Source organism: Equus przewalskii, chromosome 28, assembly GCF_037783145.1.
Source record: "Equus przewalskii isolate Varuska chromosome 28, EquPr2, whole genome shotgun sequence".
NCBI lineage: Eukaryota > Metazoa > Chordata > Mammalia > Perissodactyla > Equidae > Equus > Equus przewalskii.
The window spans coordinates 38,575,061-38,601,866 of NC_091858.1; the positions used below are offsets into that span (position 1 = coordinate 38,575,061).

At 48.6% G+C, this 26,806-nt stretch overlaps 1 protein-coding gene across 18 annotated transcripts in view; it reads right to left on the reverse strand.

Moving 5' to 3' along the window:
• Positions 1–1,425: 1,425 nt before the first annotated feature.
• Positions 1,426–26,806, reverse strand: part of FBXO25 (F-box protein 25) — a 182,828-nt gene continuing 157,447 nt past the window's right edge. For 10 of the 18 annotated variants that reach the window (XM_070598476.1, XM_070598468.1, XM_070598472.1 and 7 more), the window contains 6 exons: positions 19,002–19,095; positions 17,639–17,823; positions 11,333–11,515; positions 7,431–7,574; positions 3,332–3,358; positions 1,426–2,356 (listed from right to left, as the gene is read on the reverse strand). In XM_070598476.1, coding sequence (XP_070454577.1) covers positions 2,267–2,356; positions 3,332–3,358; positions 7,431–7,574; positions 11,333–11,515; positions 17,639–17,823; positions 19,002–19,095 — 723 coding nt within the window. In that variant the 3' untranslated portion in view covers positions 1,426–2,266. The remainder of the gene's footprint in view (positions 2,357–3,331; positions 3,359–7,430; positions 7,575–11,332; positions 11,516–17,638; positions 17,824–19,001; positions 19,096–26,806) is intronic. The other 8 variants (XM_070598480.1, XM_070598477.1, XM_008534677.2 and 5 more) reach the window with 1 other exon arrangement.

Genomic DNA, 26,806 nt, shown 5'->3' on the forward strand with positions numbered 1-26,806 from the left:
CGCCTGGTCTCTGGCTTGTGGTGCCCTGGACTCTTGGCTTCACTGCAAATCAACAAATTGAAGGATCGGTGAATCCAGTGAGGAGTGGCATGCCTACTTTGGGTGGGCCCCCTAACAGAACCTGTATTCAAAATACCATCAAATGTGAATTTATGACGATTCCACTTCTCATCTCTTGCTGTTTGGTGTCGTCTGATCTTCTGTAAATAATTGATCAGTGTCTCGAAACTGTCTTCCTTCTGTCTGCTTCCTTCCTTCAATTCTCCAGTCTCCTTGGCATCGCTCACCTCCCCGCACCCAGCACCATGTGCCTTGCGCACCTGCAGTAGGTTTTGTCAACACACATTTGCAGTTTTGGGTCTGAGCGTGTCTGGTGCCTGCGATATGTGCTAACACAGTGGAATGCTGGACCCTTCTCCCTACACTATTCATATTGTTATTTGGGGAAAAGAGCTGCAACAAGAGGTTAATGTCCTCTCAAGAAGAAATTAATACAGAAAAGACCAACATCCCAAAAGTAAAACAGGCAAACACACATTAGGTAATCTAAAAAACATAACAAAAACAGAAACCAACGGCCAATAAATACACAGAAGAAATGTCCAACCTCACATATTAAAACAGCACCAACAGAAAAGAAACGACGATATCTGTCCTTGGGGAATGTGGCCTCAACGGACTCCATCTCTTAGAAGGATTCTCACAATTTCTGTTCTCATGAGCAGTCTGGAAATAGCCTTCAAATATCTGACTCATTCCCTTGGTTCTACTTCTCGTTTATCTTGAGATGATCAGATGCACAGTTACTTATGTTAACAGCCAAAGTCAGAAATGACCTGATGTCACGATGTAAAGACTGTTCCATCTGTTGATACTATGCAGCCAACAAAACCATGTCTTCACAAGTGCTTTTGAGCAAAAGGCTGGTTATAGAATGAAAGTGGTGTACAGGCTGCTTATGGTTTTATGAAAGCTTCTACTCCAACACATGCCTGGAGGGAAACTACCATTTGAAATTAAGAAGCATATTCTTGGCAGTTAGGGTCAGTTTAGCACAGAATGTGTGCTGAAAAATCCAGAATCTTTATTTACAAATATGCAAAACCGCAAACTTTAATATGCTTAGAGGAAAAAAAATTAAAGGAGGCAGTAGAAATGATTTTGTTTGGTCCTCTGATCCTATTCAAAAATGAAAATAGACACAATGCGTTTCTCCCCTGTAGCTGCTGGGGGCAAGTGTTCCCTTTCTGGCACAGTCATCTTTGGGGTTGGGTTATGGGTGATGTTCATTTTCTTTTATACACCTTTATTTTCAAAATTTTCTACAATGCACATGCATTATTTAAAAATAAATCTTTTAAGGGTTTAAATAAATATCAAAATCACGAAAGCTACTCTTTTCAGTAAGATGCAAAACTGACGAAGTTAAATCAGCAAATAAACATGGTTTATTGTCTATAAAAGTAGTTTCAGTACAGTCGAGTTCAGGCCACAGGGGCTGGCCCTGACTTGGTCGTGGCAAATGCTCCATGGTTGTCTGGTCCCCCCACAGCTCAGGTGAGAACAGGCCTGGCAGAGCAGGGCTCCCTGCCCGCCAGTGTCCTCGAGCCCCCAGGACCGCAGCCACACCACTAACAAACACCTCTGTTGGTCACAAACGTTTTGCACAATTTACAACCCAATTGCTAGACACCAGATTGGAGATGCAGATATTTCCCTAGGTTCATTTTGCATTCAAAGAGGATTCATCTGGACACAACGGATGCAGTTAAAATACATGTTAAGAAAAATAAATATTCTGCACAATGTATTTACAAGGATCAATTGTTCTGTCCCCAGCCCCAATTACTACAAAATCAAGAAACTATCATTTGACAATTAAGAAGCATATTATTGGCTGTTAGTGTCAGTTGAGCACAGAATGTGGTGCTGAAAATCCAGAATCTTTTCTGAACCACATTTAGAAATATGCAAAGTTGCAAATTTTATATGCTTAGAAGAAAGGAATTTCTTAAAGAAGTAAGTAGAAATGATTTTGCTTGGGTTCCCTGACCCCCTTTCAAAAATGAAAATATGCAACAGTGCATTCCTACACCAAGAAAAGCCTTTATGTCCCTTCTAGTTCTTTCCAGCGAACACAGGCCTCCCAGGAGGCCTCCAGTCACCATCCCAGTCATCACTTATAGTCACAAAAAAAACACTACCAGCTATTGCACAAACACATAGTGTACCACCTTTGACAGCGACGCAGTAGGGTGAGGGTCCTTTAAAACTTGAAGAGATCGATGAAGTGCTGTGGAGACACGGGCATGAAGCAGCTGTCAGGGTTGGCAGCCGTGCAGGGGTGTCCTGAGTCCTGCAGGAGGAGGGGAGAGGCATTATCACAGATCAGCCACCAGCCGTTTGTTTAAACGAACCCCGGACTCCACTGCAAAGTGGAAAATAACGGATGAAAAGGATGAAACACAGGCAAGCAGGGCAGTTTTTTAGGAGAGATTCTGTTGGAATTTCTGCTCAAGGAGATGGAGAGACAGGTGGCCCAGAGCTGGTCCCTGGAAGCTGTGCCCAGTCCTGAGTCAGAGGAACAGAAGCCTGGACTTTTCTGCCTCCCTGGTCCTGGTGTGCTCGCTTCCCACTGGGAATATTCTGAAACCACATTCTCAAATTCCTGCTGTGTCCCTCTCCCGGTTGTGGCCTATGCTGGGGGTCAGATTCCCCGCTACCCATCAGCTATCCCCTGATGCTGCGTGATAGGCACCACCACCTGCTGGAAGCAGCACCCCAACGGCCCATGTGGCTGCTGCAGTGGGAGGGAGCTGGGAGCTCACGCTCAACTGAAGACCCAGAATTGTGTTTAATAGGAAAAATGATGAAAGGAAAATAGGTGTTGTCTAAGAAGACTGGCAAGCTCTGAAGAGAACAAGGACCCTAAAGAATACAGGGCAGAGGGAGTCAGAAGCCACGCTAGGCCAGTGCATGCTCTGAGAGTGGCTGCTGGCTGACGATGGACCACCCTAAGAGCCATGCGGTGCCCTTTATCTGAGTGAAATTCTTACATACAAGCTGACAAGCTCCCCTCAGGGCTGAGCGTTTGTCACTCAGTGCTGGTCTACAAGACAGTTCATGAAAACCCTTTGGTGGAGGTTGGAATAAGCAAGAAAGAGTGGCAGTTCTGGCCGCTGGTCACACACACATGCTGTGTGTCTGGGGCAGCAAAGGCTGTGGGCTAACGAAGCTGGTCCCCTGGGTAGTGGAGGGGGCTACACAGACACTGCAGACACACCATCAGGCCTCGGTGTACGCGTGCATGCATGGGAAAACATGGAGCTACCTTGAATAACAAAGCGAGGCGGCAGTCCTTCGAGATGGTGAAGAAAGAGTCAGGAGGGAGTGCAGTGAAGGGGGGAAAAAGAGAAAAGGTCAAGATTAGGAAGAGCCAGATTGTGTCCAGGCACTTAGGTTTGAGGCATGCTGTTTATGAAAATAACTGAAATCATCAGGTACTAAATGTGGGCAATAAAAATATTAAAGTAAGCATACAAGGCACCATCAGATACCCCAAAGATCCATACAACCTGAATCAGTAAGACAGTGACAAACATTTCCATTTCCTTGTAAGTCTCTCAGACTGACAATGATGAGGCTGCAGGGCTAAATCATCTAGCTAGTGAACGAGCTCCATCTTCGGTACTCCTTTCTGCCTATTTGTGGTTTGTCAGTGCAAGATGGGCAACAGCCTGCTGCCTTCACACACGCCGTCCTGGCCGTCCGCTGAGTGAAGAGGAACGAGAACCAGCACTGCTCGCTGCCTCCCTGCGCCCTCACCCTTACCCACACCAGAGATCTGGGCCGGCCAGTCAGTGCTGGTCAAGGGGAAACGGTGCCACAGCATGACCCAGACTAGTGGACTCTGCATCTGGGAGTCACCCCCTCGTCTCAGATTCTAGCTACGACTCTGCTCCTGATGACTGCGGCAGACCTGCAGTGTGGACACTGGGGATCTGCACAAGCTTCTGGCAGCAGACACACTGAGACAAAAAAGTGAGAGAGTCCCGACTCCTGCTCCTGCCTTCCACTGCACTCATTCTTGTCTGGCTTCCCAACCACCTGACACACCCAGTTTTAACTCAAGTTTTGCAAAGCTGAGAAGCACAGAAATTCAGATGGAGAAGAGGCAGGAGTAGGGACTACAACAGCCGTTCTTGACCACATGGCAACTGTCCCTCCCACCCCAGACCTCCTGAGTGACCCTGGGGCTTCTGAGGGCCAATGAAGTCAGACCTCAAGCCAGGCGGTGTCTGGTGGCAGAGATGAACCAGCTGAATGGCCACAGAGACCCTGCTGTACAGGTACTAAAGACAGAAATGTTATCCCTCCTATCACTTTGGAGGTTTCTCACTAAGGCAGGTGGAAAAATGGGAGCCCAACTCAGCATGGCTAAACCGCACTTTAACAGAGGGAAAACATCTGGCAGCAGAGGCGGCTGCATGGCAGCTGCCTGTCAGAGAGCTCCAGATTTACATGGAAAATGGGAAAATACCTGATACAAAACAGAGACGGGTGCACCGCTGGCTCCCACCTGCGTCTGAGGCCCAGGCACGATTCAGTCACCAGCATCCCCCCAGCTCTGTTCTCTTGAAGGGTTGATGTTACCTCAGTTCTTGGTCAGCACAAAATACTTACTGGGCTGCTAAAGAAAATGAGTGATGCCATGGGCACCGTTCTCATAGCTCCAACTATGCGCAGGCACAGTGCTGTTCCACCCTCACACCCCCTGTGTGGCAGGTTTTATCATGAAAACGAGGCTCAGCGAGACTGGTCACTTTGTGTGGCCTCAGGACAGCTGGGCCAAGCCAGGAGGCGGATCCAACTCGGTCTCTGGACTGTTGAGCGGCTGAACGCGGCAGAGCAGACGAGAGGCTGAGCAGGAAGAACCAGCCCTCTCAGGAGCTGACTCAGGAAACAGGCTCTGTCAGAAAGGCCAGAGATTGGTCCTTTTTTACACTTTCACGTGCAGATTCAGAAATCAGAGCTGAGTGTAACCCACGTCTTCTGGAATGACGTGCGGCAGAAAGCTGCGACACAGCCGCGGGAACTGAGGCCAGTCCTCAGGGCTGCAGCTGCCTGGAGCTGGCTCCGACTGCCCCCAGGAGTGACATCAGGATATTTCAAGAACGGGAAGAAGCAGCATCTTTACTAGGAAAGACTGTTCTGATTTTCATAACATGATTAAGTATGATAGGAAGGCTTGCTAAATGTAAGAATTCACAGGCAAATTCTTCTGGAAAGCTAAAAATCACCTCTCGAGTTTTAAAAAATCAGAACTTCTATACTTCAGGATATGTGGGCAGCATCTTTTTACCCTGCCTAACAGCACACGCGCTGGGAGAGTATTTGTTTGCTTGTAAACTACTCAAGAGACAGGGAGGGCTCCAATATTCTCCAATATTGTTCTTAGAAAAATGTCTATCACAGAAGACTGAAAGACTTTTATCCCACGAATAGTATTTTCCCCAGAAAAACGTCACTGCTTGTAATATTTCTCTAGAATAAAATAGTCTGCTCAGGAGAAAAGCAGAGAACTCTTGGGAGAAGCATCAATTCGAAGAGAAATCTAGAGCATTTCATCCACCCCTAGTACACCACTGAAGACACAGCCTCACATGTTTCTAGCAAGTGCTGGCAATTCTCAGAGGAGCAGGTCCCATCAGGGCGCAACCCCGAGGCCCCACACACTCAGCTGCCTTCTCCATCTACCAGCACCTACCTGAGTGTCTGTGCCCTGCGGCTGGAACAAGGGAGCAAAAGGGTGGCTCCCTCCTGTGTGCCTGTAATCCATCACTGACAGACTGACTGACCTACTGATTCATTCGCTCACCAGACAATGACCAAGTGCCTCGCAGTGCGTGCTGAGTGCCACAGCGAGAACAATGTGTCCCCTGCTCTCGTCGAACAGTGCTCTACACAGCAACTCAACTACCGCACAACACAGGACATATTTTCTCTTTAATATCAAGAAGGAAGTCATACTAAAACACAGGACAGTCAATTAGAAGTAACAAAGTTTCATGCTATTCACATGTGGAGGCACCGGGAGTTACTCATGCTGCTGCTCACTTTTGACTTGGTAAACAAAGTTCTGTCACAGCAACGCAGGAACCACTCTCAATGTCTTATACATTCACTGCTCAGCCATGGATCAGAATTTAAAAAAAGAAGCCACACTACCGTAAACGTAATGTGAAATGACTAAAGTTTAAAGTGGTCTCTTTTCCAACAGTCTAGTTTGCTGTGTTATCCATCCAACAGATTACCAGTAGAGGTAAAGCAAGAGAAATGAGCAGGTGCGTTGCTTCCCAGGCAGAAGCTGGACGGCCCTAACCCCAAAGGCGGTAGGAGGTCCCGGGCCCAGGCTTGAGCGAGGGCCGAGAAGCAGGGCCGCAGTGAGTCCAGGACACAGTCACACTCGCGGCCAGCCCACCAGTTGTGCCACTTTTCTTCCCCCTGTGAAATCTCACAGTTATACATATTCAGACTCAGGGGAAATCACGGATCATGCATCCCGGGCCAACAACATCAGCATGTTAAGAAAATAAAACTACCCACAAGGAGGAGTACAGACCCCTGGCTGCAGAAAAGCCACTTGCATCCAACACAGTCTACAAAGTGAGAAGTACAGCAAATGACGGGACGGGAACAAGAGGACGGAGCCTAATTCACTCTGATCCTGAAACTGCTGGAGACGATGCTCCCAAGTTCAGGTTTTCCCCGCAGGGCTGGACTCGCAGGTAAGGAGGAAACCTTGTCAGTTCTGGTCCCACGAATGAGGAGACCGCACGTTCACCTGACAGTCTGGGACCTCTGTGGACCTCTGCTCCAAGAACTGCTCTGAGAGGAGGGCCTCCGGGAGAGGCTGTTTCGGGGCGTAGGGGCTGCCCTGACAGCCGCTCCAGGGGACGCTCTGGCTATGGGCCTGGGGGAAGCAGCAGGGGCTCCTCCTCAGGTTGATGGAGCTGGGGAATCTTAACCCCTTCCCCCCAGCTTGGGGCAGGCAGGGCGCTCCAGAGCTCCTGCCAGGAAAGGCCGCTGGCCGCAGGGAGGCAGTGCTGCCCCACACTCGGCCCAGGGCCCACCAGACACTCTTGCCTCATGTGCCAAGGCCTATAAAAGGAAGAAACTGAGTCATCTGAGGGGAGAAGAGGTGGCCAGACATCTCAGTTTTCAACATTTCTGATTCAAACCACAAGTTGTACATTTTACTTTTATGAACCTATTCCCCTGCCCCATATTTGCTGAAGTATATCTCATTATCTTTCTTATCACAAAGAGAATTTCCCATTTTCTTTTACTATTACAATTAAAATAAAGGCACATAATTTGTTTCACCAAGTTTTAATCCCCAAATTTCAAGAATGTGTTGAAATTATTACCTTCCAAAAGAGGATGCTGCAGTGCCGACAGAAATGCAGAGTGTCCCCATACTGCTCCCTGGTTGGGTAATACTTCTGCAGGGCAAAGTACGTCAACTTCCACTCGACGTGACCTTCTTCTGAAAGGACCAAGTGTCTACAAAACTAGACACAAACAAGTTCTGTTCAGAATCAGCCGATGGTTCTCACAGCATAGGACTAGGTGCAAAGTGATTTTAAAAGAAACTATAGTGCATGAAACATTCAATTATTTGAATCAAATAAACATGGAATGCCATGCAGCTGTTAAACAGATTTACATGTTCTGATCTGAAATGATGTCCATGATATATTATTAAGTTAAAGATATGTCACACACATTATATATCTGATGAGGGACTTGTACCAAGAATAAAGAACACTTATGACTCAGTAATAAAAAGACAACCCAATTAAAAAATGGGCAAAGGATCGGAAAAGATGTTTCTCCAAAGATATACATGGCCAGTAAGCACGTGAAAAGAGGCTCAACATCTCAGTCATCAAGGAAAGGGAATGAGAGACCACTTCACAGACTGGGACAGCTGTAATCAAAAAATCAGGTAAGAAGTGTAGACAAGCACGTGCAGAAATAGGAACCCACATACACTGCTGGTGGGGATAGAAAATGGTGCAGCTGCTTTGGAAAATAGTGTAGCAGTTCCTCAAAAATTTAACCCTTCAGTTACCATTTGACCCAGAATTTCCACTCCTACGACAAATGTCCACATGATGGTGTTCACCACTGCTCAGAGCAGTATGATTCTGAACAGCCACAAGGGGGAAACAACCCCAGTGTCCATGAGCTGATGAACAGACAGACAAGATGTGATCTGTGCGTGGATGGGACGTTAAGGAGCCACAGAAAGGCCTGGAGCACTGACACTGCTTCAGCGTGAGTCTTGAGGTCGATGTGCTATGGGAAAGAAGCCATCACACGAGGTCCAGATACAATGACTCCACTTAGGGGAAACATCCATGCAGGAACATCTAGGGAGACTGAGGTAGATCAGGGATTGTGTAGGGCTAGGCTGAGAGGTACAGGGTGTGGCTTCTTTCTGAGGTGATGAAAATGTCCTAAAATTAACTGTCGTGTATATGGTATCTTAATAAAGGTGTGAAAAAACATTACGGAGTGACATGATTTCAGTTATGGGAAAATAACAGTGCACAGCTAGGCACACGCTGCCTGTGTCTGTGGAGGAGCCTGAGCAACAAGCAGGTGCTGAAGATCAGAGGCGACCCCTGGGGAGGAGCCTCCACTTTCAGACGCTGCCTCATCTCTGCAACTGCCACTGCAGCGAGCATGTTCCACTTTTCGTAATGAAAATAACCACTCGGATGACATGCACACACTTCAGTCACGACTTCTGAGGACATTGTTTTGACGTTATGATGGCGACAGTAAGAAAATTCTTGTTTCTAACAGCATTTGCAGAGAACAGCTTGGAAAATAGAGAAAAGTAGTTAATGGCCAGGTTATACTAATTTCCGTATCTTCCCAGCACTGTTGGAAACTCACTTCCTAGAGAGGAAACCACTTGTCTCCCTGCTTCTCATGGCCCTGTACCGTGCCGGTGTTTGTGGATCCCCACTGTTTTCTCCTCAACAACCAACCATGACTTTCCAGAACTCAAACCCAACATCCATACCACGTGCTCAGGTCCTCACAGCGTGACCTCAGATGAGCCGTCAGTCCACCCTGCACACTCACTCAGTTTCACCTGGTGGAAGCTGCCTCACCTCCACCATTTTCATAGTTATTTCTACTATGTGTGTCTTTTTTAGCATTGTTTACCATTAGTTACCAAATTTTTTTGGATGCTGTGTTTTTATATGTGGTCAACAAAATATGTGTGAGATGCATCTGTAAGAGCTAATTGCTAATTCTGACCATATGACATTAAACACAGATGCAGAAGACACAACTTCTTTAAAGTGGTTTCTCTGAGGAAAAGCAAGGGTCTCACAATGGTCAACAGAGAGTCTGAAGTGCCTGTCAGGCACTCCGATTAGCACCCTGGTAAACAACTGGGGCCTGCACTCGGCGAGGGAGGTGGGAGCACCAGGAGCAGCAGCCAGCTATGGTGCATGCCAGCCAGCACACCCGGGCCTCCCGCCGCCCAGCGGGCCTCAGCTCCCCTTGCCGTCTCCACCCTTCACCCCCACTTCCCTCTAAAATCTTCAACACCCCACTGCCTCTGCTGACTTCAGAATTCAGCCTGCTTTCTTCCCTGTTCAAATTAAGCCTGACTTGCCTGCTTCTCGCAGCACGTCCACCTGACACAGTGCTTCCCAGGGTCACCTGCAGCCTCTGCAGACTCAGCCGACGGGCTCTTCCTAGCGTTCTCTTTAGCTGAGCACCTCATCCGGGGCTCTCAGGGACCCTGTGTCCTTTGCAGGCTATGCTCCTCGACTCAGCTGCTGGAGCTGCTCCTCAAGGCTCTCCAGGTCTCATCTCTTTCCGGTCCTTCTCTCCAGGCGAGTCCATCGAGGCCCAAAGACCACTTCTATGCTGGTCCCTCTCAATCAATGTGTCCAGCTCAGACCTTTCCTCAGAATACTCCCTGCCCTCTCGACTTGTTTCCCTCAGATATCCGGAAGGCAACTCAAACCCCACTGAATCCCGCTGTACCTCCTCCTCTCACCCCAGCCGGTCTTCCCTCTGCAGGGAAGGCACTGCCACCCACCCTGTGCCAGCAGAGACCCGCTGGGGCACCTCCTGCCCACCTGCCCCTGCAGCCGACCCGCATTCAGTCCATCGGCGTCTCTCTCTCCCTCATCTGCTCCTCCCCACCAGCACCCCTTCTTTCTCGGCATGTCTCTCAGTGGGTCTCCCTAATCCCACTCCCATCTATCCCCCAAACAAGAACAAGAACAGCCGTTTACAACTGCACGTTGTTTCAACACTTGAGTGCCTTTCTGGGTCTGCTGGGGACAGACTCGGATCTGATGTGGTCTCTCAGGCCTTGGGGCTACTGCCCGCCCGTCTCCGTCTGCTCGCCTCACCCCTCCCTCCAGGGCCTCTACATACAGAGTTCTGTCGGCCTAGAACCTGCTTACGGCCTACGAAACAGTAATGCTCTCGAGGAACCCCCCACCCCGCCCTGTCCTCCCAGAGAGGACAACGTTCGCGTGTGCAATGCCACATGCTTCTACGCTGCTTCACAAACACGAACCTGGTGACATGTGTAACGTCTGTCTCCCCTCTTGACAGGAACTCCATGGCAGCAGGACCATGTCTGCCTTTGCTGATGCCACCTTACCCACAGCAGACACCCCTAAACGCCTGTGCAATGCCGGAGCGAATGCACGAGTCAGCCCAGCCCAGAAACAGCACAACAGGATTTAACGCTGGAGAATGGACAAGCAAACTACTTGGGAAAAGGCCCCCAGCAAATGCACATGAACTGCTGCGTGCTGGTTCCCATGGGACAGGAATGCGGGGAGGGGAGCATGTTCTGTGGACACTGAGGAGCGGCGCACTGCCCACTGATAACCGAAACTAGAAGGAACATGACGCTTACAGGGTATGCAGCACCATAAAAGGCAGAACTGGAATTTGAGTCACCAAGTGAAGGAAAAAAGACAATAAACCAGTAACCTCGAAACATCTTGCTATTGACAGAGGTGAAGAAGAACTCAGCTCTTGTTCTGTTGTTTTGTTTTAGGTTGTTTTTAGAATCACTGTGTTTTTTTGAAAATGAAAAATAAACTTATAAGCTATAGAAGAGAAACCATAAGTGATTTTATTAGTCCTGATTATTCTTAATTCTTTAAAAAGTACACCAAAAACAAAAGTACCTGAAGGGCACGCAGGCACAGTACGCAGGCCGGCCTGCGCCAAGAGCGCCACGAGCCCGGGGTCTCTGCCCCGCACTCACCTGCTTGTCGGCAAAGTGGTACAGGCACAGCTTCCTCCACAGCTGCCTGTCTTCGCTGAGCGCGGACAGCGCTGGGGTCACCTGGCCCAGAGTGACGACGTCCCACCCGTCCGAGAGTCTGTGCAGGATGTTGCTCAGCACGTGCAGAGGAAGGTCGCTGAGCGTGAGGCCGCTGTCCACGTGCTGGAAGGAGAACACGGAGGCGTTTCACCAAGCGCACGACGCCCGGGGCTCAGCTGCACTGAGCCACACGGAGCCCGGGAGGCCAGGCGAGGACAAACGCTCCGAACCGTGGCCGCACGAAGGAGACGCAGCCCGAGCCGGGCTGCACCCACGCTGCACGGCCGGGCGCCCGCACCCACGACCCCGGCCGCGCCAGGCCGCCAGCGCGGGGCTGTCCAGTGATGGCCGCAGCGCAAAGAGGGGCAGAACCGACGGCTCCTCCAGGACGCCGCACTCCTGCGAGGCTCACTGACCTGTAGGATGACCACACTGAGAAGACATGCCTGGAACACGGCGGGCCCTGAGAACGCGCGATGGCGGAGCGGAGCGAGCGCCTCCCGGGGGCCGGCGTCAGCACGCCTGCCCCGTCTGCGCCCGGCGTGGCCCAAGGCCCGGACAGTGCGGGCGCGGGTGTGTTGAAGGTCCAGCGCTTTGGGCTCGGCGTTGGGAGGGCGACATCTCACCGAGGCTGAACCTCTGTGCCGTCCATCCTCCCCAGCACCCGCCGGCGTGGATGCGGCGTGTCCATCCCTGGGGGCCGACAGGGTGGGCGCCGCAGCGCACAGGCACGTCCAAGGAAAGGCTGCTGGTGCCGTGGTGGCCCGGAGGCGGCCTGGGATCCCAGCCCGGACCCGCTCTGTGCTCACCCCGTGAGCCCTCAGTCCCCCAGCGCATCGCAGACTCGCACCAGCAGTGCCTCCAACGGAGGGACACACGGGCTAACCGGCTGGGCGGGACGTTCTGGCGGAGGGAGGGTCTGACGTCCGTGCACGGACGCCCGCTGGAGCCGCAGCCCGCTCCTGCTGGGTGGGGGAACGGCTTCTGTCTGCCGCTGGTCACCCCCGCGGCCGGCCGGCTGCCTCCCACGACCCCAGTACCCAGCATGCAACGGATGAACTAATTCCCCGAGTCTGGTCCCAGGAACCACCTGCCGTCCGTGGAGGGCGTGGTGAGAGGCCCTTCTCCGTCCCTCCCTCCTCGTCCCGCCGCCGCGCAGCTGGGAATGGCTCCCGGTGCTCAGAAATACTCCAGCCGGAGGCCCTCGATGGGCATCCTTCCGCACGGGCGACTCGAGGCAGGACGCTGCCGAGCCACCCCAACCCCACGTGCGGGCATCCGCTGCTGCTGGGCACCACGGGCCTCTGCGCTCCAGTCCACAGGACAGCCTAACGCCCTGGACGGAACTGCGTGGTGTCCGTCACGTGTGTCGCTTCACTTTCACGCCATCACACAAGGTGCCTCTGCTACCACCCGGATGGGAACCTTGCTCGGGCGGCCCCTGTGCCCCAGGACGGGACGGGTGCCCGCGGCAACCAGATGTCCTCTGAGGCACAAACAGATGACAAGTCACCACGGACTAAGCACGGCTGAGTCGAGATTCAGCCAGTCCTCCCCTTCCTACTGTCTACACGTGGCAGTGTAATATGAAAGATCATATGTGTGAGTCTATCCCCAACTACTAGTCTTAACACGAGTACATGAATTGAGTCTTGTTCTGAACAGGGGCTTCATTCTCCTGAAAGTTCTGTGTCAGACAGGATGTCATACTATCTGCTGCTGATATGGCAGGGCTCAGGTGGTACGATGTGGCTGAAACAAATCCTGGATGGGCGAAGCATTACAGATTGCAGTGTGAAAACTTGGCATCTGGTTTTCTGGAAGGGTCCAGATTTACAGCCCTGTTATGACTATAAACAAGCGAGGACAACAGAAATGCCAATATTTTTCATCTAAACGCTATCTTCCATTCGAATGTGAAGTGGCAGCAAAGTCTTCTATGTTGGACCACACTGCATTTTAGCTCAGCTGCTCCTGGTGAGCTAAGCGTGTCACCATCGTGGACTCGTGACAACATGGACATGCACAGGGACAGAGGCTCCCCTCTCCTGCTCTGGGCCATCTCACTTCCTGCATCCAGAGAGGGGACTCCCGCTCCCTGTGGAAGCACGCTGGCCAAGAGAAACTTGAATCATCTCTGCTTGAACCCCATGGGTTGAGGTCACAGCTCCACGTGAGAACCGGTGACAGGAAGTAGACTGCCCGGCTTGCGCCTGCCCCTCTGCTCAGCCTCCTCTGCGGTGCGCCCACCCCACCACGGAGGCCACCCCTGTTCCTCCCCTCATGCCCACTTGGAGGAAGGCACCACACACAGCCCAGTCTTTCCCTGATGCATCTCCTACGTCGTACCTGTCACTTCCTCAGGGAGTGCTCACCACCATTGAGCTGTACGATGTCATGGGGTCTGCTTCCCCCAGGTTCAGCCCCTTGCTGGTACCAGAGGGGCTCCCTCAAACGCAGACATCTCGATGTCCTCGCACTGGAAACAGCCAAGACTCCCTCACGCACACCCAGAGGCTGCAGTCTACCCTACGATCTGGCCTTGAGTTCTCCCGTGCCTCATCTCTCACGCCTTCTTCCAAGCACCTTGGGCACCTGGAGCACCTGTGACTGCCCCTGAACGCAGGCTCCCATGCCTCTGGCCGTGCAGCTCTTTGCCCGAAGGCCCCTGTGGCCCCTGGTTTCGCAGTGGTGTGCTGGAGCCGAGCCATACTGGCTTGAGGAAATCAATTCTGCAACTTTCAGGAATTCTGTGAGCCAGGTGACTTGCTGGTGGCCTGAAATCAGCCAGGTGAGAAACTGACAAATGCTACCAACAGGGCTTTTGCCCCTGAAAGCCAGCTGTTGAGCACTGACCAGCACAGCACCACCTGGATAATTTCTACTCTTTAAGCACCCCACAAGGTGGTGGCCTTCATGAAATGACGCTCTGTGTGGGTGTCTGCTGTATACCAACCCCCACTGATCACCAGGGTGTGTTCCACGAACAACTCCCCAGGCACGCAGGCCCTGGACTAAAGCCATGTCTACTGGCTGCCATGCCCCCACCCCATGATGGTCCTGGCATACAGCAGGTGTCTAGTAAGTGCTTACTGAGGGAGGTCACAGGTAGGGTCACCAAGAAGAGACCAGAAGATGTAAACATGACAGCACTTCAGCTTCACCAGCACCACCGAGCCTTCAAGTGCAGCTCAGAAAGCACAGCACATCTGTCTGAGGAGCAGAGCAGAGGTCTGTGGTGTCTTTTCCAGGCGCACACTGCTCACGAGATGAGATCTCAACGACACACAGCAGGCCAAGACTCACCACCTGCCATGGCCATGACCTCCCACACCGGGGCTGCTGGGCTGTTCCTGAGCTGCCCACCGGCACCCATGTGCCAGGGCCCCCACGGCTCAGTGAAGCACTGGCACTTGTTTTGGATTAAAAACCAGTCTTTTTATAAGATTAAGTCATAAAAATGAGGCTGCTTAATCCAGCCAGAAGACTCTACGAAGATCCTTGGAGACGTCGACACAAAATTATCTGCTTCTACCTTCTGCTGTCGTTGCTCCGCCCCCTGCGGCCACACCCTGTGCACTTCTGACCGGATGTGAGGTCGTTCTTCGGTCTCTTCACTGCAGAGACTCTTGATGGGAAGGAACGCTGATGACCTGCAACTTCAGGAACCACCAGGTTCACAGGGTGACGCCAGTCGGTCACAGGAGAAAGCTGCGCAGCCTCCTTGCATGACCAAGACATCCCTGATGCCACAGAAGACAAGCGGAGTCTAACTTTCATGTACAGCTTAAAGCTATTTTAAACCCAGCAGTCTGATGGCACACAGTAAATCATAATTTTATTTCTAATAAGCCACCAAGAAATTAAAGGAAAACGGTCATCTATTTTCAGAAGAAATGTTTTAAAAAGAGAAGGTAGAAGCTTGATGCGACAGACAGCTTCTGTCTGCCGTTCCACCTGGTCACTCTATCAGGCGGTGGAGCCTTCCTAATGGGCAGTGACGGATTTTACTTCCCAGAAGCATGTAAGAAAGTCACCCCCGGGTGTGAGTGAATCCGTCAGTCTCAGAGTCAATCAAGTGACAGAACAAGATGACAAGCAGCCTTTCAGATGTTCTTGGAAACCTTTCAACACTATGTGAGCCTTCTACTTATTTCTCAGAGTATCAAGCTGTCTTTTGTCAGGAAAATGCAGAAGAAAGGCAAGCGCTGGCTCACACAGCAAACTGGCAACTGCGTCCCATGAGGCTGAGCTGATCTCAACGCCACTCAGTCTCTTGGCTTCTGCTGTTGGCGAGCTGGGAGCTCTGGGCGGTTCCTCCCCTACCCTCCCACCACTCGTGTCCCCTTAAAATGGGCTGTGAATCAACACCAGGCAGCAACTTGCCACCAGCCAGAGGCACCTCAGCCCAGTGTGGCTGATGCATCCGACACCTACAAACGCAGCCGCGTTACTGGATGCTGTGTCCCAACAACCCTCCGAGGAAGGTGGGGCTGACCGACTTGCACTGTTGCTGCTGAGCCGCACGGGGCGGAACACCCAGCTCACCACAGAGGCCCACTGCCTGCCCAATGCTGAGCACATGGAAGGGGTCTGAGAGGGGCTGAGGGAGTCACTGGAAGATGCCAGCACCCAGCCGCCAGGGCAGGGGTTGCCTCCAGGTCCAGACAGGACATAACCTGTGCTCTGCACTGTCATCTGTGCTTTCTTTACCTCGGTTCAAGGATATCCTTACTTTCGTTTCTGCGCCTTGTTTCTCCCACTTGATTGAAGTGACAGCATGTGACACGAGGCGTCTCTAGCTGAGGCAGAGCACTGACCTCGAGCACCAGGGTTGGGGTGTGCACTGTCTCCTTAGTGTGGCTCTCGGCCACCCTGGCAGGGCAGCTGGGCGCACACAGTTCCCATCACACCTCTCTCTGCCGCTCTTCCAAGTCAGTGTCAGGGGAAAGGAAAATCTGAAAGGAGGGTGATGACATACCAATGCCTGCCTGCTCTGCCAGCCCACCAGGGAGAGGATGAAGGATTTCCCTGGCCTCCTCCCTCCTCTCCCGCAGTGACAGGCATGGGCCCTCCTGACTGGGCTAAGGCTGTCCTTCACCCACATTTCTCTCTGAGTGATGTCCAGCAGCTGGCCCTGCTGGAACTTCCCAGCCAAGCATCCCCTTCCTCAGGGGTCCTGAGCACTGAACCCCACTGCTGACCACCACAGACTGCAGTTCCCAGAGTTCACTAGCTGAGGTGGTGCTGCCTCATGAGGTGGCTGCACGAGGGACAAACAGGCCTGGAGCCCTTACGTCAAGGCTCCACAGCAAACCATGCTGTGTGTCTTACAGACAGACCCTGATAACACAGCCCCTTACCCGTGGGAATGAGGTGAGACAGGTGGGCAGAGCTGGACCACAGAGAGCCTGGAGCACAGTGGGGTCACATCCGAGGCATGCTTCCATCGAGTCTGCTTAGCTCTTATGACACTGAATGTTCATGTATTCACTTCAGCTTCAGATCCACATCAGGGAATCCGTCCTTATTATGTAAGTCTCATATTTAGATGGCAAATACACTTCTGAAAATGACGGCGTTCCTGTGGAGCCTGGGGCAGTGATGAGCCTCTACAGCAGTGAATCTGTGGAATGGTTTATCCCTCAGGCCACAGAGATGCGTATCCCATCTGTTCTTTCTCTTACAGAGTACAAGAGATAAATAAAACACACCTAAGACACTTCCTGTAGTCCATGGTGTTAACATTTTCTTGTTGGAACTAGTTATCAGAATAAACAAAAAACATCAGAGCGAGTGACATGATTTGCACCTTCTTTTCCCCATGTTCACTTTGTCAAAGAACCATCAATACACAGTACACACAACACACACAGAAGACAGCACGCAAGAGGAGAAGCAGCCCCAACCCTGCACGGTGGAGAGCTGCTGGCAACACAAAAGCCTTAATTCACTGAACGTTGTTTCAGCCGGAAACACAATTTCCTTGAGAGGTAAATTAACTCACCACTTCATCACCCACATGATCAGCTCTTTCTTAACGATTACTGTTCCCACTGTCTGTAAGCCATTACAAGGTCTTTTGATCCTAACACATCTTAAAACAATTGAAGGAATACTTATGAAAAGGTAAAGAAAAAAAGTCTTTCAAAAAGCTGTTAAGACTCTTTCACGTACACTTAGAAGAGTTAATGACTTCTGTAATATAAAAACAGAGTAATCATTTTTAGGCCCAGAAATTCATACCTTGGTCATCTGAAGATTCTGTAACTGCTGTTGCCAGGTGAGAATAGTTTCTAGTCGGCAAATCCAGATATTTATATTTCCCACCAATACGGACTTCCCTTCTCCTCTAATCAGAATGCACAGGGTAGAGCTCAGGTCTTGGAGAAGATTTTTGATTAGGCGAGGATTTTGGTGGTCATCAAGAACTGGAATAAACAAAAACAAAACTACAGATTGATACAGTTCACCGCCACTGTGAAAAACGATCTCGTTTCACTGCCCCAGAGTCTATCGACAAACACAAATCAACAAAGTGTGGCATGTATGGTACACATGATGGAATATTATTCAGCCTTAAAAAGGAAGGAAATTTTGATATGCTACAACATGGATGAACCCCGAGGACGCTATGCTAAGTGAAATAAGCCACCACAAAAGGACAAATACTGTAGATTCCACTTGTATGAGGGACCTAGAGGAGTCAAATCCGAGACAGGAGGTAGATGGTGGGTGCCAGGAGCTGGGGGAGGGAATGTGGAGTATTGACTGGGGATAGAGTTTCAGTTTGGGAAGATGGAAAAGTTCTGGACATGGATGGGGGTGATGGGTGTACAACAGTGTGAATGTATTTTATGCCACAGAACTGTACACTTAAAAATGGTTAAAACAGTAAATTTTATGTTGTGTATTTTAACACCATAAAAAACAATGACTAATTTCACTGCAACCCCAAAGTGGCATCATTTCTGAGCTATCACAAGTATGATGAGATTAAAAAAACTTTAAAATATTGCCCGATAGCGTATTTTCAGTTGAGTCTACAATTTTGCCTTTAAAATTATCAGTCTCTATTTTCTTTTATACTTATCATAAAGAGAATTGATATTTAAAAATGGTTTATACATATAGTAAAATTCATATCACGCATAAACTCATGGTGTGAAATTTAAAGTTCCATTTATTATTAGCCACTAATTAATCAAGACAACCATTAAATTAAAAAGAAAATTATAGGCTTGTTTGACACCTGAGTGACTAAGTCACAGCCTGCCAATTATGGAAACAACTATATAGCTGACGTGACTGGGAATGACTAACCATGAAAAGGTAGAATATCTTTTTAAAACTCAGAGATTAATTATCTTTCTTATTATAACACATTCCTTTGTATGCAAAAGCAACTTTAAAAAATGTAAACAACAGTAACACAACATTAAGAATTGGAGGGACCAACTTATATTACTGTCTCCATACTATCACATTCTTTGACATTATTGTTTTTGACAACATACATACTGGGGAAACATTTTCTAAAAATCTCATCTCCTTGCACTAAATTTCTCATTAAGATTTAGGTTGTTAAAAATATCAGTCACCATCTTACCCTTCTGAACGATTTTATCCAAAATGTTGAAGTAATTCTTTTGTGCGACACCACTCAATGATGTTAACTGGGATTTTGCAATTAGCTGCAACAGCTTAAAAGAAAGAGGAAACAGGCTAAGCACAAATCCATTTGATATGGACACACAACCACAGTGATTATCACCATACAGTGTCAGGACAAGAGGAGAAAAGAGTGGCCGCTCTGATTTCCACTCCTTGTAAGACTGTGTGTTTGTCACTTCATCTTGGGTGAGTAAGAACTTTGCAGGATGTGACACACTGACCGATCTAGGTCAGTTTCCCCAGCACACAGTTTGCCCTTTCAAAATGTAGGTTCAAGGCTATTTTCTCCTCAGGAAAGTTTTCATGGCTGTTATCTTTAAATATTTGTTTGGTCCCATCGTTTTGCTTTCTTCTTCGAAGATTCCAGTCATGGATATGCTGGATATTCTCTTACTGTCTGTCCTCTGCAGCTGTAATTTTCTTTAAACTCACTCTTAGTGTTGGGTTTTGATGAGTCTCTTCTCACTTCTACAGCCTCTGTCCCTTCTTGTGTTTCCAGTGCCTGCCTTCTCCAAGTCTCCTTCCAGCCCCCCTTGTTTTCACGATGGTTCTCTGCTCTGTTCTCAGGGCTGTCCCCTGCTGCCTTGAAGGCAGGCACAAACCATCGCCCCTGGTCCCCAGCATTCCTGCCCTGGGATCTGCATCCACAGCCCCTGGTTTCTGCCCCACTCCCCACATCCTGCCTCCCTGACATTTCCTGGTGCTCAGCAGCCGTGGGTTGGTTGCTCCTTCCCACCTTTTCCTTGGTAAACTTGACGCTATGTCAGGTGCCTTCTGTTAATACTTATTTCTGAGTGAGGGACGATTTCCAAGAGCACCTATTCTGAAGGAGGCTGCTCAGCCTCCTGAGCCTGCTGAGCCCAAATGCTGCCCCTCTCTGCCGCTGCGGGGAAAGCTGGCTTTCACACATACAGCTCATCTGCATGGCTCCTGGGTTGGCCCACAGACCACTTCTGGGTCTAGCTGGGTCTCAGAAGTCTTTGTGGTCAGCCCTCTCCCCTGTAACCTCCTCACTTGTAAGCAAGGAATTTAGCATCTGTCAGCTCTGCTGTCCAGGCCAGGTCTCTCTTGGACAATACATGTATCTGCTGGCGTCTTCCGGATCTGCCCACCTGCCCCTGCTGAGTCCTTCTGCCAACATGAGCACATCTACTCACTTCTTCCCGTACTAGTTCTGCTCAATCACAGCTGCTTTTGCTAAGCTGTAAATACGTGGAGAATCTGTGAATTACATCTGCCTCCAATTTCTCTGGAAAAGGAATTTTTCAACCCCTCCTTCCAATTCTCCTTGCCACCTTTCATGATTTCAGAAGGAGAAAAGAAAATGCTAACTCGCATACTCACATAGCCATGTTGACTGTAAAAGTCCAAAAATAACATTATAAATATGACAATCCCATGATAATCTTCAGGAAAAAATCATTCTGCAACTTCTGATATATTTACATAAAAAATGTCCCATATCGCAGTGATTACAGAAACACAGCACTTTAGGGCCTTGGCTGGAAGTCAGACTAGGTCATACTGAACACACCTGAGAAGCCATGGCAGCAGTGTCAATCTTTTCAAATCAGCTAAGTATTATTATCAGATGTCTTTCTTGTCCAACCATCATCACCATCAGCACCACTTTAATGGTGAGAATATCCATTTCTCCTGCCTGAATTAGAACCAAATTGGAGACAAAGAATTCAGGCTGACTGAGATTAAGAGATCAGCTTTATTACTGCTGATAAAAGCAGGACTGGGATGTGACTTGGATATGTAGCCACAATGGGCTTCCTGGTTCTGACCCAAGAGAGGCTCAGCCGCTGAGCCACGGGGCTCGTTTAATAAACAAAACCTTCCAAATGGGCTTCTTGCTGCTGTAATACTTAGGACCCAAGAGAAACAGACCTGAATATGCAAATCCATTTTTCTTCTATTCCTCAAAGAAAAATGAGAGAAAAAAGAGGAGCATTGCACAGCCCTACTCTCACCACCAGGAGAAGTGAGGGGCAGACTGCTACCCCAATGCAGTGGTTCTCAAAGTGTTGTCCAGGGACTCCTTAGGGTCCCCAAGGTCAAAATTACTTCCACAGTATCATTCATGTTATTTTCCCTCTCATTCTCACGCTCTCATGAGTGTGCAATGGAGTATTCCAGAGGCCACATGACATGTGCTATTGTAGCAGACCGAATTCAGGACCAGACCTGAGAATTCGGCTGTCCTCTATTACAGCAGACAGCAAAAAGATTTGCAAAGGTGTGAAAAACGCCACTGTCTATTTTTAAATTTCTCTATGATAAATATTAATAGATATAACTCACATAAGTGAAATCTCTTTGGGGTCTTCACTAATCTTGAAGAGTAAAAAGGATCCCTAAGACCAAGTTTGAGAACTCTGCTTTTGGTGGATTTCCTTCGCCAATGTGGAATGAGTGTCCTAGGGCATAAGTTTTCCTAACTACCCCTTCTGTCATCAACATAAACTACAGTTTTCTAATATCATGGAAAAAAATCCTTTAAAAAAACAACTAAACCCCTAGCAGACGGTTCAGGGTTAGCACGGCTGGCTTAGCCAGTTACCCACGGAGGACCGGATAATGGATGGGCACCCAGCAGGAAGACTACCACACTGTTACACGCAAACACCAAGAAAACAAGAGTGGCAGTGTTAACAGGTGACAAACTGAAATTTTAAGTTAAAATGGTAATTAAGATGAAAAGGCAAAAGACAATTTACAAAGAAATAAAACCAGGCAGTAGCCTCTATTTAGATACATATATAAAGCAAAATCTGTTGGAAATTTAATGAAAATTTGTTAGAAATAAAAATGTTGTAGGAGATTTTTATATATCTCTTCAAAGTTGACAATTCTAAACAAGGAAGGATGGAGAAGAATTCAATAATATAACCACCAAACCCCGCTTCATGGACAAGCAGAAAACATCACATCCTTCAAACAGAGAATCTGATTTTTTCATGTGTCAATAAAATATTTACAAAAATCCATTATGAAAACGGCCGCAAAGGTACATTTAACCCATTTCAAAGTAGAGATCTGATAGGCCAAACTCTCTGATAACATAATAAAACTAGAATTAAGTAAAGCTAAATAAAACCGTAGCTATTTGAAATTCCAGGTAGATTCCTTGGATCCAAGAGAAAATCTAAACTCACACATCTATGTGTTTATGAGTGAGCGTGTGAGCACAAAGACAGGAAGATAAAGAACAGAGTGCTCTGTTGCTCATGTTAAAGTCTGTCTCATCACAGAACATGCACAGGCAGAGCGATCCACTGTCCACGCCTGGCCATGGGCTTCGTTAGATTTGCAGTCAGGAGCAGACCTGATCATCACGAAGGCAGCACTGGACGTGACTCCCCTGACTTCTCACCCGCTGTGAGGCAGCACCACTGCCCCCCTCGACAGACGAGAACACAGAGGCCAGAGATGAGAAAACAGCCCAGAGACACACAGCTAGAGAGGAGCAGAGCAGGACCGGAGCAGAGGAAATCTTCAAACCCCCACCGTTGCCCAGCCAGGCTGCCTGGTCTGTCAGGTGTCTCCATCTCTCAGCACACGGCAAGTAGTTTAACAGCCTTTAGTGATGTGAAATTTGATTACGTGATTTTAAAAAGTTGTCTCAATTTTACTGCATTTAACGAAAAAGGAATGTGACCTCAACTCTAGAAAAGCAGACAGTTCTCAACTAGACATTGATGAAGCCAAGCAGGCCATTAACTCCCTAAACTTGTAGGCAAACTTTATGGTCTAGGTTAATTTTCTGGGAGAGCCTCACCAGGTTCCTTCAGTCTTCCAGGATCCGTGACCCTGCCCTCTGCCTGAGGTTGAAGGGCACCTCACAAGAACTGACACGGGCTGCGCTGTCTTGGGAAGTGGCTTGAGCAGGTGGTTTGGAGATGTGATGTCTACTGCCTGGACTGTCCCTTTTCTCCACCTTCCTGGGGAATTAACATCCCACCAGACTCTACCTTACTCACTGACTTCCAGGACTGGCAGAAAGACAGACTGCTATTTTATCTGAGTTGAACTGTTACACAGTTTACAATTTTAGTTTTGTTAAAAACATTCTTAGTTGCTGTGTTTAGTCATCCCCCACAAGTCATCTTGTTGACAGGATGAACATGCTGAAAGTTAAACATGCAGATGGTCTGGATCCTTGCAGTCTCTAGAGTAATGACATTTCGAATTCTAAATACCCTGGATATTCACCCAGAGGACACGCTTTCATTGGTGTGCCACCTAATGAGCAAAGGCTCCCAGTGTGATTACTTACATAGCTCTATGCCAGTGAGTCCCACAATTTCATCAATAATTATACACACGGAAAAAATTACACATCCCCAAATCTCATATATAAGACTTTTTAAGGAATTAAAGCACCAAGCTTTCAAAAGCTTATGACTACATAAAATTACACTTGAGGTTGCCTTGTTACTTCTATATAATTTTAAAAATTAAAAATTTTGCAAGGCCAGCCCTGTGGCCTAGTGGTTAAGTGCAGCACACTCTGCTTCAGCGGCCCAGGTTTGGTTCCCAGGCACAGACCTATACTGCTTGTTGGTGGCTATGATGTGGCGGCAGCCCACATACAAAATAGAGGAAGACTGGCAGAGATGTTAGCTCAGGGTGAATCTTCCTCAAACAAAAAGAGGAAGATTAGCAAAAGATTTAGCTCAGGGTGAATCTTCCTCAGCAAAAAAAGAAAAAAGAAAAGAAAAGAAATTTAAAAAAGTAAAATCTTTTATAATTTTAAAAATGTGTTTCCTTTCAAAGGAAATTTTAAAAAGACTCCCAGTGTGCTTGAGTCAGCCACACACCATCCACCATAATCATCAGCTCATGTTCACTTTCTCTTAGAAACATCAGCAATGCAACGTCAAATTCAGCTCTCTTGAGGTCGACTGTCAGGAACAGCGTTTCCTTCCACTGAAAGCAGGCATCTCTGGGAGGCCCTGCATTATTTCTTGGTCCTTCTCTTCGACAAATCTTGTTCTTAGAGCATTAACAAATTTTGCTAGTACACTTTAATCCAACACTTTTTAAGGGGAAAAATTATAGGAAATGGCTAGAGTAGTAGCCTATGGCCAATTCTTGAACCAAGAATAGAAGTTTTTTAAAAAAATAAAATATAAATAGTCTATCTTTTTTGTGTTAAGGAACTCAGAGGGCATCCTTTTGTTAAGAATCTGTTTTATTATAATAAAGAACTTCCTCCACTTCTAGATACCAAGTTTTCTTGCAAACAGGGGGTACCTGCAGGCTCAGTAAAACAGTTGGCAAAAATTTAATTATTTTAGAGTGTCCCGCTGGTCAGTTCATACTTAGATCGAATGGTGGAGAGTACTTAACAGTGATGAGAGGCAACTGGCACAGCTCACAAAACGATTCACGTGAACAGAGGCTCATTCCCCCCTCCTCTATTTACTCACTTCAGGAAGAACAAGAACCATGGTTTTCCAGGTCACATTCTAGGTATGTGGGGTCCCGTGGGGTTACTGAATAAACGATTAGATGACAGTAACTCCCCACACAGCTGGGTCCCTTAAGACAAAGTGCAACACAGCAAACAAAGGCTTGATCAGCAGCAGGATCAGAAATTTTAAAGAGACACCTTTTCAACAGTTTCGTTGCACTCAGAAGGCTATTATTTTAAAATGTCCTATGATGCACTTATGAAAGTCACTTGTTTCCCATGAGAGGAAAAGTTTATAGAATTGAGAAAAAGAAGGTCTTAACCAAACCACTTCGCCATCATCAGGACAAAGATTTCTCTGGTGCCCCTTCTGGCTTCTCCTGTGACAGGCAACATGTCTCTCAGCCTGCGTCTTGTCTTTAAATCTTGGTCCATAAATGGATCTGCACCTGGCCGTCACCCCTTGGTCTAAACCACCCAAACACAGATAACATGCACAGAGCATGTTCCGGAACTTTCCATGATCTAAGGATGACATCCTCACGACAGCCTCTGAGGGAGATACTAACCCACCAGAGGCCACAGATGAGGCGGCTCAGTAACACACCCGGGGTTCCCTGGTAAACAAAGAAGAGAAAGACAGAGCCCACACACAAAAAGTGGCTCCAGGCCCTCCTAGACCTGCCTGCCACCGCTCGCTTGGGTGTCCAGCTGGCGGCCTCGCCATCTCTCCTCAGGGTGCGCCGCCACGTAAACCGCTGATGCTGAGCAGTCCTCAGCAGAAGTCAGCACAGTCTTCATAACACCACATATTCCAGCCAGAGATGTCTTTGTCATTGTTTTCAGGACTCTGCTATGTAAAGGGTCCGTGAAATACTCAGGAATCAGGGAGGAATTCATCTCCAAACTCGAGTGACACAGCAAACAAGCCTCTGGGTTAGAGGGACAAGGCGAGCAAGTCTTAAGACATAAAAGCTGGACAAAGAGGGGAGGGACCAGCTCCACCTGCCTCGGGAGCAGAGAAGACAAACGAAGTCAACAGAGCAGGAGAGGCTCGGCTACTCCACCACACAGCATCCCTTACAGCGTCCAACCTGGGCGCACACCACTGAGGTGGCAGAACCTTCCTGTGAGGTGATGAGACAGAGATAAGAGAAGCTGGTGATACTGAAAGAGAAACAAAAACAAAAGATCCTCACCCTCTAAAAACCCTACCTCTAACAGAAGGAAAACTGACGTCACTAAACACAGAATAGGTACATCTTTAACTCCAAAATCATTCTCACAGGATGTTTCCTTGAGATAACCCACGTAGCAGATGAGTGTGTCCTCCTGTTGTGGCCAACATGTCTGACCGCCACCTGCGCCCAAGCCCACTGCCAAGTCTGCAGGAACCCACACCTGCCAACAAATATACTGTCAGCTCCCTGTGGGGGCAGAGGCCACTTCGACACCTTCTACTATTTTTACTGTCACACAGCTTCAACAATTCACCAGCAAAATTCTTACTCTTACTCTAGTAGCATTAAAACGTCTTCATCTACCTTTTGTCGAAACAAAAGGTTTTCCTAGATTCTGATACTTGCAGTTTTTCTTTACTGTCTTATTAGCTTGTAATCATGTCATCGAATCTACCTTAACATGGACTCACTTCTCATATTCAAAGTGAGACAGGATGAGAATATTAGAAGACCTTAGGGTCTATCCACTGTGAAAGAAAGAAAGGCCTATTGTACTTGTCACCCATACGCCCTTCTGTCACCAGATGCACTCAGATGACTGCTGCTACCCTTGTAACTGTCCTCTTCCTGCTCACTCTCCGCACCCCATCATTGGCTCCCGACCATTCGGCCCTCCTGACCACTGGTGGCGAGTGCCCATGGAAAAGTTGGGGACAAGACACCAGGCAGCCACGGCCTGGCCGAGGACGCAGCCCACGGGCCCGCAGAGGTGTGAGCACTGCAGCCGGGGCTTGGGCCGTCCAGCAGAGGCAGCTGTCCTGTGCAGTGTGGGCCGTTCAGAGCTCCCGGGGTCTCCGTATGGCTTCCAAGTCTGACTGTCAGTCTCTGTCGCTCATTCACACCCGTACCTTAGTCCGAGAGTCATGGCTCACAGACACAAAATCCCAACTTCCTGTGTCCTCCTGGTCACATTACTCAACAACCCTTTTAGAAATCCAGTTTCCACTGCTAAACTGTCTTGTAAGTCATGAAGTTGCTGAGATACCCTTTCAGAATATTGTATGTGCTTCGGGAAATCCTACCCCTTCAGTGAAACGTTTCTGAATGGAGAAATACTATTCTGTGTGATCCCGT